This window comes from Physeter macrocephalus, chromosome 7, assembly GCF_002837175.3.
Source record: "Physeter macrocephalus isolate SW-GA chromosome 7, ASM283717v5, whole genome shotgun sequence".
NCBI lineage: Eukaryota > Metazoa > Chordata > Mammalia > Artiodactyla > Physeteridae > Physeter > Physeter macrocephalus.
Genome location: NC_041220.1, coordinates 141,117,386 through 141,133,490, shown reverse-complemented (window position 1 = coordinate 141,133,490; position 16,105 = coordinate 141,117,386). Strand labels below are relative to the sequence as shown.

The following is a 16,105-nucleotide window of genomic DNA, read 5'->3' as shown; positions in this document are numbered from 1 at the left end:
ATTCCTTTTATTTCTTTTTCTTCTCTGATTGCCATGGCTAGAATTCCAAAACTATGTTGAATAATAGTGGCAGGAGTGGACATCCTTGTCTTGTTCCTGATCTTAGAGGAAATGTTTTCAGTTTTTCACCATTGGGAATGATGTTTGCTGTGGGTTTGTCATATGTGGCCTTTATTATTTTGAGGCAGTTTCCCTCTATGCCCACCTTCTGGAGAGTTTTTATCATAAATGGGTGTTGAATTTTGTCAAAAGCTTTTTCTGCATCTATTGAGATGATCATATGGTTTTTACTCTTCAGTTTGTTAATATGGTGTATAACATTGATTGATTTGCGTATATTGAAGAATCCTTGCATCCCTGGGATAAATCCCACTTGATCATGATGTATGATCCTTTTAATGTGTTGTTGGATTCTGTTTGCTAGTATTTTGTTGAGGTTTTTTGAATCTATATTCATCCGTGATACTGGTCTGTAATTCTCTTTTTTTGCAGTATCTTTGTCCGGTTTTGGTATCAGGGTGATGGCGGCCTCATAGAATGAGTTTGGGAGTGTTCCTTCCTTTGCAGTCAAAAGCTTTTTCTGCATCTATTGAGATGATCATATGGTTTTTACTCTTCAGTTTGTTAATATGGTGTATAACATTGATTGATTTGCGTATATTGAAGAATCCTTGCATCCCTGGGATAAATCCCACTTGATCATGATGTATGATCCTTTTAATGTGTTGTTGGATTCTGTTTGCTAGTATTTTGTTGAGGTTCTTTGAATCTATGTTCATCAGTGATACTGGTCTGTAATTCTCTTTTTTTGTAGTATCTTTGTCCGGTTTTGGTATCAGGGTGATGGCGGCCTCATAGAATGAGTTTGGGAGTGTTCCTTCCTTTGCAGTTTTTTGGAAGAGTTTGAGAAGGATGGGTGTCAGCTCTTCCCTAAATGCGTGATAGAATTCACCTGTGAGGCCATCTGGTCCTGGACTTTTGTTTGTTGGAAGATTTTTAATCACAGTTTCAATTTCATGACTTGTGACTGGTCTGTTCATATTTTCTATTTCTTCAGACAGAAGAATTTTTATAGGTGACACAGACTGTAGAAAGAAAAGCGTATCAGATGGAAACATTTCCAGCACCCACCAGGAAGAGATAAAGTGTGTTTGTTTTCCTAAACATAACTATTAAGTTAGCGTATTCCTTAGTATGAAACATATTCTAGACACTTGTCATTATAGAAATGGTTAATAATTTGAATCATGTCTTTTTGTGAAAGAAAAATGTGTAGCACATCTTTCAGTTCAGATCTTTTAACGACTCTGCCGTGAGATAAGCAGTGAGTCATCGGAATGGTACAAAACATTTTCATGGTCACTCTCTGTGATGGTTTTCAAAGAGGTCCGCAAGTGTTTGACAGGCCTCCACGCACAGCTGCAGTTTCTCTCTCCTGCTCTTCAACCCTGGCAGGTTTTTGTGATCACCATTCCAGACCAATAGAGCAGGACTTGTAAGCTAAGGGAGGAAAGACCCTGGGGCTTCTGTAGGTGTATCCCGGGCCTCTGCTCTGGGCACCTCCAGCCATCGTAGGAGAAGTCTGGCTACCCTGAGGCCACCATGTGCAGATACCAGACAGAAGGAGATCCGGAGGAGGGCCAGCTGTTCCAACCCCAGCTGTCAGATGACTGCGGCCTCATGAGAGACCCAAGCCAGAACTGCCCTGCTGGACAGCTCCTCCACTGCTGACCCACTGTAACAGTGAGAGATAACACACAAGTGTGGTTTTATCTACTAAGCTTTGGAGAAATTTGTTGCACAACACTAGATACCACACATATATTAACTCATTTAATTCTCACAATAACCCCATGAGTTATTGTCAGCCCCCGTTAAAAATGAGAGGACACTGAAGCCTTGAGAGGTTTCAACTCTGTTAGAACATCTGGGATTCAGTCCCCACATAGCCAGACCTCAGAGTCTATGTGCAGTGTCTGCGGCCTCTCGGAAAGAAGAGGGCAAACGCAAAGGATCGAAGCACTGGAAACAGTAGATCCTGGTGGAAGGCTCGATATGGGAGGTGAAGGAAAGGAAGCCTCAAATAGGGCCTGGAGGTTTTGAAGAAACATAGGAAACACAGTAAGTTTAGGAAGGAGGATTATCAGTTTGGATATTGTTTAGCTGGGTGTGTCACTGGTACCTACAAAGGAAGATGGCCCACAGGAACTCGGGGGCAAAGTCAAGGCCCTGGAAGTGGGTTCTGGAACCAAGTGCCTTCTGAAGATGAGATCATAAAGGGAAAGGGCGTTCAGCCAGAAGAGAAGAGCGAGACGGACGAAGGCTTAGGGAGTGCCTCCTTGTTTAGTTTATGATACACATGACCATGTGTGATTAAGCTCCCAGAGTTCTCAGAATTTTCAAATGCGTGCTATACAGCGTCTGTGGATATACAATGAGATAACGGAGTCCACAAAGCAGACAACATTTACTAATCTTACATTTGCATAAGAAGTTTATGAATTGCTGCCTTGAGAAACTGGATGTTCTCTGTCAATCAGCCAAACCTAGAGCAGATGCGATGGCACAGAGACTGGCAGAAATCAACGCTGGGCACACTAATAGACCACTTGTGGATCTCAAGTATCCCACAGAAGGAATATATTCATTTCAGATGAATATCTGGGTTTTGGGAGACCTGACATCTTTTTCACATGGTGCACCTTCTTTAAGAAAATGATTACATGACACCAAAAGCAAAGGCAACAAAAGCAAAAATAAACAAGTGGGACCACATGAAATGAAAAAGCTTCTGCACAGCAAAGGAAACCATCAACAAAATTAGAAGGCAACCTATGGAATCACAGAAAATTTGCAAACCACACATCCAATAAGGAGTTAATATCCAAAATATACAAGGAATTCGTGCAACTCAATAGCAAAAGTAAATAAATAAATAATTTTAAAATAGGAAAAGGGCCTGAAGAGACATTTTTCCAAAGAAGAAATACCAATGGCCAACAGGTACACGAAGATGTGCTCAACATCACTAATCATCAGGGAAATGCAAATCAAAACCACAGTGAGATATCTCTTCACACCTGTTAGGATTGCTATTACCAAAAAGGCAAGAGACAGCAAATGCTGGCAAGGATGTGGAGAAAAGGGAACGCTTGTACACTCTTGCTGGGAATGTAAACTGGTACAGCTACCATGGAAAACAGTATGGAGATACCTCAAGAAATTAAACACAGAATTACCATATGATCTAACAACCCCACTTCTGGGTGTACAAAGGAAACAAAATCATTATCTCAAAGAGATATCTGTACTACCATATTCATTGCAGCCTTTATTCACAATAGCCAAGGTATGGAAACAACCTAAGTGCCCACTGACAAATAAATGGATAAAGAAAATGTGATACACATGCGTGTGCGCGCGCACACACACACACACACACACACACACACACAGAGGAATATTACTGTTTTTTTAAATATTCATTTTAAAATATTTATTCATTATTTTGCTGCACTTAGTTGTGGCAGGCGGGCTCCTTAGGGGTGGCATGCAAACTCTTCGTTTCGGCATGCATGTGGGATCTAGTTCCCTGACCAGGGATCAATCCCGGGCCCCCCTGCATTGGGAGCTTGGAGTCTTATCCACTGCACCACCAGGGAAGGCCCTATTGTCTTAAAAAGACGGACATCCTGCCATCTGTGACAACATGGATGAATCTGGAGGGCATCACGCTAAGTGAAATAAGCCAGACAGAAGAAGAAAAGTGCTGTATGGTATATTCTTCTGTCAACTGCTCAACGAAAGTTCTTTCTTCTAGGCTGTAACAGTAAACTGGCCACCATGGCTCCATTCCCACATAGCCTTCCCCTCACCACTGGAATTTTAGGCATAAATCTGATGGTCTCACTCACTACCTTGCTTAAATGCTTTCATTAGTTACCCATTGCCTAAATAGTAAAGCTCAAATGTTTTTGTGTGGCTATCCTCATTTTTCTTTCCCTTCCCCAAAATTCCTTCTCCCCCAAATGTGGAAATTCCGTAACTGATCTTTTCTTGGCTATTGATCTTGGGCCGGGCACCTGACTCTAGCCAGGCCAGCCTAGACATTTTGACTTGGGACTGACACTCAGTCAATTTCTCTTTGGATGCCTGCGGCATGCAAAAGCTCAGAAGCGGTTACTGGCCATGTCTTCTGCCAAGTGAACCAGAAGAGTGGAGAAATCCAATTATAAGAGAGAGAGAGAATGAAGGTAGGCAGCAAAGCTGAGCCCAGAGGTAGGAGACCGAGTCCTCAATCCCAGCTCTTCTTTGGGTCTAGTTGCATCCTTGTCCTGGAGTCTAACGTCAGACAAGTCAGACTCCTGACGCTAAATCCCCCTTTGTAGACGGATGTGACCTGAGTTCCTGACACCTGCACCCAAGTCAGTCCTAATTCCACTGCATACGGCGACTTGGCGGTTCAGTCACAACCTGCCTTGCTGGCTCCATCACCCAGTGTTCTGACCACCCCTTCATCTCACTGCACACCCCCTCCTCTGCATCGGAGCCACACGATCACGCCAGTCTCTGTGCTCAGCGTCCTTTGTATTTGCCTCTTTAGTTACATTTACCACAGTACACTGGAGAATTCCTATTTGTTTATATATTACGTTGTAAGTTCTTCAAGGACAGTCTTGTTCATCTACGTAGCTCACTGCCTAACACAAATGTTTGATAAATCAGGTTATTCCAACAAATGAAGTGAATTAGTATTTGCCACACGGGCTCTAGCAAGTTTGTCCCCCAAAAGATTTGACCAACCTATTATTATTTAAAAAGCAGTCTTTCATGAATAATGTAATTTTGTGTTTGAACAGAAGAGTAACGTATATGAAATAAACTGACCAGGGAAAGCAGCACGAACTTCAGAGTCCCTAACCCCAATCTAATGCAGGGGACATAGGTTCAAGCCCTGGTCTGGGAAGATCCCACATGCCACGGAGCAACTAAGCCCGTGCGCCACAGCTACTGAGCCTGTGCTCTAGACCCTGCGAGCCACAACTACTGAGCCTGTGTGCTGCAAGTACTGAAGCCTACGAGCCTAGAGCCCGTGCCCTGCAAACAAGAGAAGCCACCGCAATGAGAAGCCTGCGTATCGCAACGAAGAGTAGCCCCCGCTTGCCGCAACTACAGAAAGCCCGCGCACAGCAACGAAGACCCAATGCAGCCAAAAAAAAAGTCTCTAAAAACAAAACAAAACATTCTCGTAAAGAGCCTAACTAAATCAGAAATCTGAACGCAGAAATTGTAATGTTATACCTGTCACCTACTCCCTTCTCTTCTTTCTCACTTTTCATAGTTATTCGTCCTGCTAAATTCTTCTACCTTTAAATATACAGATGCCAACCACTCTTGTGATATGTGCCATTTGCACTGAAGCGTTCGTTCTTCAACAAGTTGGATCACTCAGCCTTACAAATACAAAAGCTACCCTATCAGCTAATTTTAATACTTAGGGTTTTTTCCTGAAAAGTTCTTTAACCTTGAATGATATTTCCAAATGGGTTAGTTTTTGTCTGTTTGATCCTAATGTATTACATACTACCTGGAAGCCAGAGGAAAACAAGAGATTTTTATTGTTTGTTTTATTTTATGCTCAACCTAGTAACCAAACAAAGAAAATAAACCACAATTTCTTTATGCCAAAGCTGGTTTATTGAACTTCACGAGAGCAAAGTTACAGTGACGCTATTCCATAACAAAATTATTTAACTCTCGTTTAGATTGCATGAGGAAATGTATTAGCAATATACTGTCAATAAAGCATTGTCATTAATAGCTAACTTCATTAGAATCTGGATTAGTTTCCTCTGGTGTTCTCAAATTATGACTTTTCCAAAACATATCTGAGGTTTTCAACTAAAGGTCACAGTTAAAATAAATTCATACAGGAGTTACAAAATGTGTGATCTGTGCTTTAAAAATTAGTAATTAGTTGTTTGATAGCCACCATTTTGTAAGTGATTTCTCAATAGTCTGTGTTTTATAAATATTTTGGAAAATATCTAAAAGCTTTACCCCATTCAACTGATAAGCATGTTCTTTTTAAAAGTAAAAACAAATGTAGAAAAAATTAAAACAATAAATCACTACAAATATTTTAAAATTAATAAATATTAAAGTGAAAAAATAAGTCCTTTTACAGAACTTTAAAGGATACTTACTACTAACTTCTTACAAAAAGAAATAAAGTTAAATTACCTTTTTAAAAACATGAGTAATAACAGCACTGAAAAAAAAAATGTGCTTGGAAAGTCTGTAAACTTTCTTCCCCCACTTTAGAAAATGTTTTGATAAGCAATAAACAGATTCCCTTCTTTAAAAAACTGTTACACCCATGACAATTGTAACAGCTGTCATTGTTTTACTATAAAAATAGTTGCAGGGTTTTCCTGGTGGCGCAGTGGTTGAGAGTCCGCCTGCCGATGCGGGGGACGCGGGTTCGTGCCCCGGTCCGGGAGGATCCCACATGCCGCGGAGCGGCTGGGCCTGTGAGCCGTGGCCGCTGAGCCTGCGCGTCCGGAGCCTGTGCTCCGCAACGGGAGAGGCCGCAGCAGTGAGAGGCCCACTTACCGCGAAGAAAAAAAAAAAAAAAAAAAAAGTTGCAAATCAACACTAATTTAGACAAAGTCAAACCATTTTTAATTCTACCATGATAAGAAAAATGGATTAATCTTCTTAAAAGCAAACAAAGCCAATTTGTTTTTCCTTAAGCTCTAATGTTTAAAACAGAATAATTATTTCCTGTAATTATTACTTTCCATTAGTTCATTTAATAGAATTATTAATTTTCATAAGTAAATTAACCAGTCAGGACCACCATCATGATTAAACAAAAAATCCTAAACTAGATTACATCACATATTTAATTGGTTTCCCACATTCTGAAAATATTTTAAGTATCATCATCTTTTGGCTTAATTTCCTCTAAAATTATTAAGTTCAGCAATCTTTCAGAATTAGTAAATGTGCACACTTGCAGATAAAGTTCATGGCTTACATTCCATTCATGTAATAGCTTCACATGCAAGCTTACTATTTCCTATGTGCAAAGTCTTAAATTCAAAATAAAAGTAGTTGGGGTAAAAAAACTTTTTGAAATATTCTTTCTACCACCAAGGGATAGACTAGATATTTTTCAATATCTAATTTATTTTTTATACTGAGGAGGAGTAGTTTGTTGTGACCATAAAAATGTAAAGATTTAAACAACAGAAGTACTGTAATGTACTATTACAGAAATAAAATGTAGACCCACAGCAATTACACGTATGCCCTCAGAGTTACAATCCAAATGGAAGATGATTTGCCTATTCAGCCTTTAGGCATTAAATTGATTGGGGGCTGGGGGAGAGCAAGAGATCCTATGTCTGACACACAGCTTGACAAAAAGCCAGGAATAGGTCTTTTGTGCTAGCCAGGAACCATGTATAGCTATTTTCCCCCAAATTACATCTCCTCAAATCTTTCAATTAGTTTTTCAATGCTTAAAGGTATCAAAATAAAGTATAAAGCACCTTACTATCTGATTTACTTTTGTATATTGTGTAGAATTTAGTAAGAAAACAATTCAAATTACTCTTTTAAAAATAACAATGATTTTTTTTGTAGACCTGATTGATAGTGATTTGAAATATCAAGCATCTAGAACTGTTGGAAAGGTCATTCTTTATGGACTGAGAACCAGAAAACATTCTAGGCTCTCTCCTTCCACTGGAACTAAAGTCTTGGCTCTAAAATGTACCAATAATAATGCATTTAAGTACATTAATAATACAAAGAAAGAACTCTAGGGAGAGGCAAATACCAGTCTTTATCCTATTGAGAACACTTCCCATTCAAAGCACATATGAGTAAGTATACTAAACCCTTAATATATTTTTTCAATCCCAGGAACACGGGATTAAACAATCACTGACGCTTAAAATCTCATCATACTCTCATTTGAAGCCTCCTCATGGGGCTCACAATGGAAAGATGTTCTGATTCATCCTAACTCTGCTTCACTCAACCTCTGAAAACTAACTTTTTCCTTGTGTTGTCGCAGTGACAAACTTGATGAAGTAGATACAAAATACAAAAATAAGCATGACAATGATAAACAGTAAAGTGTCAGGATGATCCATTATATTTGAGATTAAATTCTATGACTTATCACTGTCATATTTCAAAAGTATCTCTTTAGTCAAAATTAGATTGTACAAGAAAGACTGTGATTTAGCACCAGCACGTCACTGCAGGCTTTGGTTCAGGCTTCAGGGTAATTCCGTTATCAGGGGGTTGACTAAGCATTAACGGTTTATGGCTCTTCAGCTTATGAGCCAAGGTCATAAATATAGCTTCCACATGGTCATTATCATTGGGGTTTTTAGCAGAGGTTTCAAACAAAGGCATACTGTGCGTGTCAGCAAATTTTTGTGCCAAGTCTGTGGGTACCTGAATGGCACTCCTCAAATCACATTTATTTCCAACAAGAATCCGTGGTATATCGTTGGCTAGCAAATGCTGTTTGCATTCTTCTATCCAAGATGGCAGGCTATGAAAACTCGCCATGTTGGTCATATCATACACGAAGACAACAGCATGTACATTTCTGTAGTAGTGCTGGACCATGCTCTTTCTGAATCGTTCTTGTCCCGCTGTGTCCCATAACTGGATCTGAAAGTGGGGGGAGAGAAAGGAAAACTGAAAGTTTCATTCCAATTATACATATAGAAAAATTGAACCTCCTTTGCATGGTCTTTCCTACTTCTTCACTTGTACTACTTTGCTCCCTTCCGTGATGCCTTTTCAGTGTTATTTAAGGGATCCAAATTTCATGATACTAGTCTAGTTACCACATCATTAATGCAAGTGTCAGAACAAAGACTTCAATTTAGCACTTTAATTTCAGTAAATCAAGTTTGTTTAGAAAAATTACACCTCAAAAATTGATTTTAAAACGCTAAGAGAAACAGATACCAGGTTTTAACAAACATGTGAAGTGTCTAATTCCTGCAAATTTGGTTACAATATGCCCTTCCCTCACTCATCTAATTTAAAATAGTAGACTTAGGATAGATGTGAAAAGTCAAGAGATCTAGCCCCCAAATCAACATATATATACATATATATATATATACATCCTATAAAATCCAGGCCCCTTTGAAAATTTTAAATGAATAGGAAATCACTTATCTATCCTAAACATCTCTACCAATAAAAATATTCCAATACCTCCTAATGGAAATATGGGGGAGTTGGGGAAAATGATATCTGAAACTAAATACAGGACTTCCCTGGTGGCACAGTGGTTAAGAATCCACCTGCCAATGCAGGGGACACGGGTTCCAGCCCTGGTCCGGGAAGATCCCACATGTTGCGGAGCAACTAAGCCCGTGTGCCACAACTACTGAGCCTGAACTCTAGAGCCCGGGAGCCACAACTACTGAAGCCCGCGTGCCACAACTACCGAAGACCGCTTGCCTAGAGCCCGTGCTCTGCAACGAGAGAAGCCACCGCAATGAGAAGCCAGCGCACCGCAACGAAGAGTAGCCCGCGCTCGCCGCAACTCGAGAAAGCCCGCGTGCAGCAATGAAGACCCAACGCAGCCAAAAATAAATGAGTAAGTAAATTTATTAATAGATAAATAAATAAAGCTAAATACAAGTCATGTGTTATGATTCTCTTAAAACACTGAATTTAGCCTGCCTTTGTTTGGTTCCTAAAAAAAGTTAAATGATGAGGGTACTGGTCACAATGGAAAAGACTAGAGGCAGATTTGCTTAGATAGCCTAAACTGGTGATTTCTCTAGAGCAATACCGAAGGAGAGGGAAATTGAGGGGAGACTGTAGATGACACCCAGAGTAAGTAGGATGTAAGACAGGAAGAGCTGAGAACACGGCGGTATATGGTAAGTGCTCAATTAAGATGTAATGAATCAATAAATATATTTAAAAATGTGATTAGAGATGGAAATATTGATCACCACTGTCTTTCATGCTACCTTAGTTTTTAGCAGCTCTGATTTTTTTCATCTTTTTTGGTGGTAGCTCTTTTTAATTCAAATTTCTCCATCTTTGAAATATTCTCCCTTTCTTCCGAATTAACATAAATCTAACTTTGTTCCAGGTGGAAATATAAAATATTATACAGGCATATCCTGGAGATATTGCATGTTTGGTTCCAGACCATTGCAATGAAGCAAATATCACAATAAATCGAGTCACATGAATTTTTTTGTTTCCCACTGCATATAAAAGTTACGTTTACACTATACGGTAGTTTATTAAGTGTGCAATGGTATTTATCTAAAAAAACAGAGTACATACCTTAATTTAAAAATAATTTATTGCTAAAGAATGCTCACCATCATCTGACAAGTCAGGGTTGCCACAAAACTTCAATTTGTAAAAAATGCACCATCTGCAAGTGTAGTAAAACAAGATATGCCTGTAGAAACTTGATTTCTCAGACTCTCTTGGAACTAGGGGGACAAGTGACACAGTTCTGGCTAATAATTTGTAAATAGTTTTTTCAGTGGGGGTTTCTAGAAAAATAAACTGATTTGTGATTTTTTTTAAAAAAGACAGAGCATTTGGCACGTGCCTTTTGCACTTCTCTCGCCATACCCGTTCTGCCTGGAATGGAATATCATGCTGGGAGGCTCAGCAGCCATTTTATAAGCATGAAGAAGAAAGCCACACACAAGAATGACAGAGCAGAAGTCTAGCATAAATAGAATACTGCTGACAGCATACCATCATACAGACTGCTGCCCCTGGTCTCCTTATTACATGAGAAAAATAAAACCTTACACGGTTAAATCACCATAGTTGAATTCCTTGTACATGTAGCTGAGTGCTATCCTAAAATTATTTGCTATGTACACTGTTTAAAACCTTTACTGCTTACAGTCACATTTACTCAGGAAAGTATAGGTTCTGCCTTGATGCACTCCTAGAGACCACTTCACAAAGTACTTTGTTAAAAAATACCCACTTTGTGATGTAAGCAACACAGTTGACAGGTGGGCCATAAAGACTCAGTATCATATAAATCAGAGGTAGAAGCAAACAGTTGTCAGCAAACTAAGAACTAATAACATCTAAGACTATCTAAATCAACAAAAATTTATTAAATACCTACTGTGTACCCACCATAGGTTACTTACACCACTAGGCCTTTGCTTCCTCAACAGTAAAAGTAAAATTTAGTTTCAGACCCTATAAAATAAGCATTCATAGACTAGCTACACTAACTATGCAAAGAACTAATGAAGTAAATTATAATTTTTAAAAAATACAACTTTCCTTTTTAAGAAAAATACTTTTTAAAAAAAAATCCCAATTAACATGTTAAGGATAAAAACACCCAGCATACAACTAAAACTGTTTCAAGCTATAGATGTCGGAATTTATTACAAAGCTACACTGTGTACTATCAGCATAAGATTAGAAATACAGATCAGTGGAACAGAACTTAGAGTCCAGAAATAAATCCATATTATCTATGGTCAATTGATTTTCTACAAGAGTGCCAGGACAATTCAATGAGGGAAAGCACAGACATTTCAATGAATGGTGCTGGGACAATATGCAAAAAATGAAGTTGGACCCCCTACCTCACACCATATACAAAAATTTATTCAAAATGGATGAAAGATCTAAATTTAAGTTAAAACCATAAAAATCTTAGAAGAAAACATAGGGGTAAATATTTGTGACCTTGGATTAGGCAATGGTTTCTTAGCTATGACACCTAAAGCAGAACCAACAAAAGAAAAAAACAGATAAACTGGACTTTTATCAAAATTAAAAATGTTTGTGCTTCAAAGGACATTATCATGAAAGTGAAAAGACAACTCAAAGAATGGGAGAAAATATCTGTAAATAATACAGGTGTTAGGGGTCTAGTATTTGAAATATTTAAGACCTCTTACAACTCAATAATAAAAAGACACATAACCCAATTAAAAAATCGGCAAAGGATGTGAATAGATGTTTCTCCAAAGAAAATATACAAATGTTCAATAAGTACATGAAAAGCTGCTCAACATCATTAGCCATCAAACAAATGCAAATCGATAACAAGTGTTTGCAGAAATGTGGAAAAGTGGAACTCTCATATGTTGCTGGTGGGGATGTAAGTGCAGCCACTTTAGAAAAGTTTGGCAGTTCCTCAAAAAGTTAAACAGAATTTTATTTAGCCATAAAAAAGAATGAAGGGACTTCCCTGGCAGTCCAGTGGTTGAGACTTCGCCTTCCAATGCAGGGGGTGCGGGTTTGATCCCTGGTTGGGGAGCTAAGATCCCACATGCCTTGTGGTCAAAAAACCAAAAAACATAAAACAGAAGCAATATTGTAACAAATTCAATAAAGACCTTAAAAAAAAAAGGAATGAAGTACTGACACATGCTACCACATGGATAAGCCTCCAAAATATGCTAAGTAGAAGAAACCAGACACAAAAGGTCACATTTCTATGGTTCCACTTATATGAAATATCCAAAATAGACAAACCCATAAAGACAGAATATAGACTGGTAGTTGCCGGAGGCTGGGGAATGGGGAGAAACTTTAATGGGTGAGGGATCTTACCTGGCGTGATGGCAATATTTTGAAATTAGATAAAGCCGGTGGTTGTACAACATTATGAATGCACTGAATGGCTCACTTTAAAATAGTTTCTTTGATGTTACTTGAATTTCACTTCAACAAATTAGGGGGGAAAAAAAGAGAGCGAGAGAGACAGTTGCCATATGACCCAGCAATTCCACTCCTAGGTGTATATCCAAGAGAACCGAAAAGATATGTTCACACAAAAACTTGTACACAAATGTTCATAGCAGCATTATTCATAATAGTTAAAAGGTGGAAACAACCCAAATATCCACCAACTTATGAATGGGGAAATAAAATGTATGTCCATATAATGGAACATTATTCAGCCATAATAAGGAATGAAGTACTGACACATGCTACAGCATGGATGAATCTTGAAAACATTATGCTGAGCGAAAGAAGCCAAGACACAAAAGGCCATGCATTGTAAGATTCCATGTATATGAAATGTCCACTATAAGGCAAGTCCCTCGAGACAGGAAGTAGATTAGTGGTTGCCGGGGTCTGAGGGAACGGGAGGAATGAGGAGTGATTGATCATGGTGTAGGGTTTCTTTCTGGGGTGACGAAATGTTCCGGAGTTAGACAGTGATGATGTTACACAGGCTTGTGAATATACTAAAAACCACTGAATTGTATGTTTTCAAATCTTAAATATCTCAGTTTTTTAGAATGAAAAAAACAAAACCCACTTCAAACTGTATCTTTAACATTCAGAAAGAGATATCGGGAATAATTTGGATGACCTACATAAAAGCTGTCCAAAGAAATTGGAACTGATCTTTTCCCTTTTAGTAACATTCTTGCAGCTCAGGTATTCAAAAATCATTTCATCGATGGATACAAATGAACCTATATACAAAACAGAAATAGAGTCACAGATGACAGATGTAATATAGAAAACAAACTTTGGTTACTAAGGAGGAAAGTGGGGGGCGGGGGGGAGGGATAAACTGGGAGATTTGGACTGAAACAGACACACCACTATATATGAAAAGATAACTAATAAGAACCTACTGTATAGCACAGGGAACTCTACTCAATGCTCTGGAATGACCTATATGGGAATAGAATCTAAAAGAGTGGATACGTGTATAATAGATTCACTTTGCTGTACAGCAGAAACTAATACAACATTGTAAATCAACCATACGCCAATAAAAATTAATTTTAAAAAATCCTTTCATCAATGAAGAATGATTGATAATGTTTTAACCAGAGTATATTTTTCAGTTACAAGAATAATAAAAAGCACACGAAAGGGAAATATACCAAAACATTAACAATGGTTGTCTTTAAGGCAATTTCCCCCTTTATTTCTACTTTTCTCTGTTTTCCACAACAAACATACATTTGTTCTATTTGTTTTAACAAACTAAAGGTTAAAAAAAAAAATTATGCAGAATTTAGACCTGCCTCACAGAACCGCAGAAGTCCTCAATAAACGTAAGTGGTGATGATTAGGATGTTTATCCTTAAGAAAACCACTTGCTTGTTTTAGGCTATAGGATTGACGCAGCGATACCCCTCTTCTCATCAGTCCTGCTCAAAACATTCTAATCATATCAAGACTTCCAGGAAACAACAAGTCGTAAATAATAACTCTGCATACTTTATTGGAGAACCGTAAAAGTAAATACTATGTTAAGTGAGGCACTTACAAAGAAGTACAGCTGGGCTTCCCTGGTGGCGCAGTGGTTAAGAATACGCCTGCCAGTGCAGGAGACACAGGTTCGTGCCCTGGTCCGGAAAGATCCCACGTGCCGCGGAGCAACTAAGCCCGTGCGCCACAACTACTGAGCCTGAGCTCTAGAGCCCGCGAGCCACAACTACTGAGCCCACGTGCTGCAACTACTGAAGCCTGCGCGCCTAGAGCCCGTGCTCCGCAACGAGAAGCCACCGCAATGAGAAGCCCGCGCACCACAACGAAGAGTAGCCCCCACTCGCCGCAACTAGAGAAAGCGTGTGCAGCAACGAAGACCCAATGCAGCCAAAAATAAATAAATAAAATTAAAAAAAAAAAAAAAAAAGTACAGCTGTCTCTCAGTATCCATGGGGGACTGGTTCCAGGACCCCCCCCAAATACCAAAATCCACGGATGCTCAAGTCCTTTATATAAAATGGCGTAGTGCTGGCATTTAACCTACACACATCCGTATACTCTAAGTCATCTCTAAATTACTTATAATACCTAATGCAAAGTAAATGCTATGTAAATACTTGCCAGCAGTGGGCAAATTCAAGGTTTGATTTTTGGAACTTTCCAGATTTTTTTTTCCCCAAATATTTCCCCATGGATATGGAGGGCCGAGTGTATCCAAAAGGAAGCTTCAAAATTTCACTCACCGAATTGCTAGAACCAGTGAAGGCACAGGACACAGACACACTGTTATGCTGCCTGCTGCCTTTCAGGTCTGCACAGGACACTGAGGTGAGGGCAAGAGGGCTGCGGAAGGGGCAGTGAGAGACCCGGCAAAGAAAGGACAGGACAACTAATAAAAACTGTCAGCCACAGAAGGCTAGAGAAAACTTTGACCGAAAGAGAGAGACACATGTAGATACCCAGTGGGGAATAAACCTCACGATAACCTAGAAAAATCCTGAGCTTTAGCTATGAGTGGAGTGGTTCACAATGCTTTAAAAAAAAAAAGAAAACGACACTCTGGAACCTAAGGAAGTGACATGCTTTTGTCCCAGGAAATGTTAAGTTAGGAAGTATTTTCAAAGCAATTTTCCCCAATTTAATACTTAACATCTTAAGAAAGAAAATGGCTCATAGGTGCTTCTACAAGATATTACTCCCATTTTAAACATTATAAAGATAACATAAAATATACGTTAATAATATTTCATGAATCTCTACTTTAAATTCCAATATCAAGTTCCAACAAAAATGACAACCTAATTGCTAAATACTAAGGGCAGATTCTTTTTTTTAAAAAATGTCTATTCAATGCTTTGCCCAGTTTTAATTATTTGTCTTTTTATTATTGATAAAGTGTGTGTGTGTGTGCGTGTGCACTTGCACGCACACATATGGATTCTGGACACTAGACCCTTGTCAGGTATATGATTTGTAACTATTTGCTCCCATTCTGTAGGTTGTCCTCTTATTTTCTTTCTTTTTTTAAAAAAAAATAAATTTATTTATTTATTTCTGGCTGCGTTGGGTCTTCGTTGCTGCGCGCAAGCTTTCTCTAGTCGTGGTGAGCGGGGGATACTCTTCGTTGCAGTGCGCAAGCTTCTCACTGCAGTGACTTCTCTTGTTGCAGAGCACGGGCTCTAGGCGTGCGGGCTTCAGTAGTTGTGGCACGCAGTCTCAGTAGTTGTGGCTCGCGGGCTTAGTTGCTCCGCGGCATGTGAGATCTTCCCGGACCAGGGCTCGAACCCATGTCCCCTGCATTGGCAGGCAGATTCTTTTTTTTTTTTTGTTTTTGTTTTTTTTTTGTTTTTTTGTGGTA

General features: G+C 39.0%; 1 protein-coding gene across 1 annotated transcript in view; it reads right to left on the bottom strand.

The window, feature by feature from the left end:
* Nucleotides 1-5,606: 5,606 nt before the first annotated feature.
* RAB33B (RAB33B, member RAS oncogene family) overlaps nucleotides 5,607-16,105 on the bottom strand; it is an 18,801-nt gene continuing 8,302 nt past the window's right edge. The window contains exon 2 of the mRNA XM_007103825.4: nucleotides 5,607-8,700. Coding sequence (XP_007103887.1) covers nucleotides 8,260-8,700 — 441 coding nt within the window. The 3' untranslated portion in view covers nucleotides 5,607-8,259. The remainder of the gene's footprint in view (nucleotides 8,701-16,105) is intronic.